General features: G+C 46.0%; 1 protein-coding gene across 1 annotated transcript; it reads right to left on the bottom strand.

The window, feature by feature from the left end:
* Positions 1–1,231: 1,231 nt before the first annotated feature.
* LOC149250361 (uncharacterized) lies at positions 1,232–1,963 on the bottom strand. Its single transcript, XM_089453630.1, has one exon. It carries the CDS (start codon positions 1,961–1,963, stop codon positions 1,232–1,234), a length of 732 nt encoding a protein of 243 aa, XP_089309756.1.
* Between the last annotated feature and the right edge of the window lie 2,176 nt (positions 1,964–4,139).

The following is a 4,139-nucleotide window of genomic DNA, read 5'->3' as shown; positions in this document are numbered from 1 at the left end:
CCCATAGGTGCCAGGAGGACACAGAATTTGAAAATCGAAAGACTGATGAGAACTGCCTTGATGAGCACTACTTTGCCGACGATGTTGAGCCAAGAGGATCCCTAGGCTTGCATCTTTGCTTTGAATTTGTCTAGCTGAGGAGTCCAGTCTTTTCTTGATGCCCTCTTGTTGAATATTGATAGACCAAGATATTTGAATGAGGACCAGGTAGTGGAGACTGCAAATCCAAGGCATCTAGCTATGGAGTTTGCAGAAGAAGCGGGGACGTTCCAGCAGTATATTTGACATTTACCCTTGTTTAACACGCTGCTTGAGGTCTTACAGAAGTCGTCCATAACTGCTTTGAATTTAATAGCTGAGTGCGGTGTAGCAGCTCCCAGCAGAAGGGTATCATCAGCAAAGAGGGCATGATTGATGCATTTCACCCCTCTTGCAATGCATAGTCCAGCAATGTCTTGTTCTTGCTACTTTTTATTCAAGTAGAGACTGAGAACATAAGCCTGAATGACGAATAGGAGGGGTGAGAGAGGACACCCCTGCCTCAGCCCTCTAGAGGCTTTGAAAAATTCAGCGGCCCTTCCATTCACCAGAGGGGCAATCCAAGGCTCTGATATGCAAGCTTTTATCCACTTTATGAGGCTTTGCCCGAATCCCAATTTATACATTACATCAAACAAAAATCTATGTCTAACACGGTCAAAGGCATTAGCTAGATCTAATTTAATAACCATACCTTTTTCCTTTCGGTGTTGGCTGGAATGGATTGCCTCTTGTACCAGCACGAAGTTGTCCACCAGCTGCCTGCCCTGGATGAATCCCCCTTGATTGTCCGGAATGATTTTAGGGAGAAATCTTTTCAACCTGTTTGCTATCACTTTGGTGATCACTTTGTACCCAATATTACATAATGAAATTGGACGAAATCTATTGAAGGAGTTTGCCCCTTTTTCCTTAGGGATGAGGGTGAGAAATGCCGAATTTGTGCAGCCTCCAATCTTCTGACAGTCCTGGGATTTCTGAATCATTTTGAGGAATTCCTTCTCAATTATCTGCCAACAGGTTTGTAAAAATCTCGGTGTGAAACCGTCCGGTCCCGGGGCTTTGTCCGGATCCATGGCGAAGAGGGCCTCCTTGGTTTCCTTGTGCGTGATTTTGCTTTCTAGGACCTGGTTCATCTTGGGGGTGATGAGGTTAGGGACAACGTTCAGCAGGCTGTCATTTTGCTCAGCTCCTATTTCTTCCCTGTACAGCTTCTCAAAATGATCTGTGGCTGCCTTTTTATGCTTGCAAAGTCCTTCAGAACATTGTTTTCTTCTTTTATTTCAGTGATGGAGTTCCGTCCTTTCCTAGCTTGAGCTTGTTTATGAAAGAAAGAGGAGTTTCTGTCGCCAGATTTGAGCCAAAGACTTCTAGACTTGAGTCTCCAGTACTCCTCTTCTGCCAGGCATGCCTTATGGAAGTTTTGCTGAAGCTTGGCCTCCTTTTCCAATTCCTCTTTTGTGATATCAGCTGTTTCAAGATGGAGATGCTGGTTTTCTAGATCTATTTGAGATTTTTTCCTTTCCGCAGCTGGGTTGGGCAGGGACTTGGCCCAATTTTTTAGCATGGCTTTAACTCTTCTGAGTTTTTCCTCCCACACAAAGAAGGCAGAACCCTTAACAGGGTCTTTCCAGCAGTCTCTGACCTTGTCCATAAAGTCTGCCTCTTTGATCCAGAGAGAGCTGAACCTGAATGGAATAGGCCCCAGGTCCTTGGGGGTCAGCAGTTCCAAGCTAATAGGCTTGTGATCTGATATGCTGCTGTGAAGGATGTGCGATCTAGCTTCTAATCCTAGAAGCAGGAAGGAACTTTGCACTAAAAATCTGTCCAGTCTTGCAGCTATGTGTCCTGGGCCAACCCTCTTGTTTGACCACGTGTACTTGCCGGCGGTCAGCTTAATATCTATCAGATCCCAATCTTGCATGAGATCTTCTACTGATTCTCTTGCCGGATCTCTGACAATACTGCCTCCTCTTTTTTCTGACGAAAGAAGGGTGAGATTGAGGTCTCCGGCTATGATAATGTTTTCCAAATTTTCCAGATCTGCCAAGTTTTTGATGGAGTCCCAACATATTTTATTTTCACCTGCATTGTTAGGAGCATATACATTGACCAGACTAATAATTTCCTTAGATTCTAAGTGTTGCAATTTTAACAAAATCCAATGAGTGTTCAGGGACTCAGAGATAAGGGAGAACTTATTTAGATTCCAAAGGGACCCAAGTCCTCCTGATGCTCCACGGGCAGAGGTTGCATGCGCTCCGTATTTTTTCCAAAACTTTCTGCTTGCTTGGAGGAAGGCCGAATCCTCCAGTTTAGTCTCCTGGATGAGAAGGATGTCAGGGGCTTCTAGTCTTATTAGACTATTCAATGCTTCTTCCTTGGCTTTGGAGCCCAATCCCCTACAATTCCAGGAGACTATCTTCATCATTTACTTTTGCTGTGATGAGCTCCTTTGGAGCTCTGGGTTTGGATCCTCTTCGTCTTCGAGGTTTTTTCTAGGAGTTTCTCTATCGTTGGCTGGCTGCCCTGGAGCTTGTCTTTGTATGTTTCTTTCTCCCTTTTTTCCTTTGTTGACATTTGGCCTCTTGTAGATCTTCTGGGGGTGGACTGTGATTCCCCTATTTCCCCTTCTTCCTCCAATTCCTCGGACTCTTGGGTTTCCTCCTCCTCTTCCGACATCTTCCCTTTGGATCTCTTTGGTTCGCTTTTAGATTTAGGCGGAGAGACTTCTTTTAGTGTTTCTGTCTCTTGGGTATTCATGGCTTCAGATCCGAGGATCTCAAATTTGTTCCCTTGGCTCTCCATGGGTGGATGCTGAGCAGGGCCTGTTTGGGGGGCTCTGGTGTTAATATTTGCAGCCTTCCTGAAAGAAGTCTTGGGTCTTTTTGCCTGATTCCATCCTTCTTCCTTCCCTTTTTCCTCTACCCCTTTGGATGGGCAAAATCTAGTGAAGTGTCCGTAGACTTGACACTTCCGCCATTTGAACGACAGCTGTTCATAGTCCAGCTTCTGAACATGCGTCCAAGGACCTACCCTTATTTTGATGGCTTTTGGTAGTCTAACCTCCAGATCTACCTCCACACAAATTCTGGCGCATTCGTACTGATCCTTGTTGTTGCCCTCGTCTATGAATTTCCCGAGAGTGTTTCCGATGTGTTTCAGAGAGTCCCAGTTCCAACAGTGAACCGGGGGATTGGGGAGCCTTACCCATACCGGGACTGCAGAAGGCACATCCACCACCGGATCAAATTCTGGCGTCCATTTATTCAAATACAGCCCTTGAGGCCCCATGGAGTAGGGGCCATTTCTAAAAATGAGATCCTTGTCCTCTTTTTCTGAGAATTCAAATAGGAAGTAACCTCTTCCGAGGAAGTAAGATGTTACCTTGTTCTTGATCAGCCGAGCCCAGTTTCTAGCAACCCAGTTCTCTGTTGATTTCGGGGAGGGCCAGAGACCTATAAACTGACCAACCAGAGAGCAATCCGCCAGAGATAAAGCTACTTGAATAGGACCTTCAAGAGGAAGAGTGATCTCGGGGATGTCTTCTAGCCTTTTCACGAACTTGGCGGCTTCCACAACTTTTTTCTTGGGCAGAGAGGCCAACAAGGATCTGAAGGCCTCGGAAGCGGAGAGCGGAGGAGGGGAGGAAGGCCCCTGGGGGGATCCGGCTCCTCCATGGAAACCCTAGCCGACCGCAACTAGACGCTAGAGCCCTCGACAGACTCGCCCTCAGGGATCGGGGAATGCAAGAGAGGGCACGCACGCAGTCTTCTAGATCCGCCGAGTGCGGATCTCGCAGTTTGCATGGCCGAGCGAGCGCGCGCAGCAGCTCAGAACCTCGTCTTCGGAGATTATGAAAATTTTGAAAATTCCTCTCAGTAACTTTTATTACCAACGTTGATACTAGCAGATCAAGAAATATCTTTAATACTTTTCTGGAGGGCTTCTATAGACAAAAATACTAAAGATGGAACTCCTTTGATTCAATCTCATGGTCCTCGAGAAACCCATATATGCCTAAAGAACCAGAGGGATGAAGTAGTTTCCTTAGATAGATCATCAACCATCTTGTTAAGCTCCTTATAGATATGTTAAAA

This window comes from Pinus tabuliformis, chromosome 7, assembly GCF_031772625.1.
Source record: "Pinus tabuliformis cultivar Carrire ecotype Pingquan chromosome 7, CPIR1, whole genome shotgun sequence".
NCBI lineage: Eukaryota > Viridiplantae > Streptophyta > Pinopsida > Pinales > Pinaceae > Pinus > Pinus tabuliformis.
Note: the sequence above shows the minus strand (reverse complement) of the source record. Positions and strands in the feature narration are given on the sequence as shown.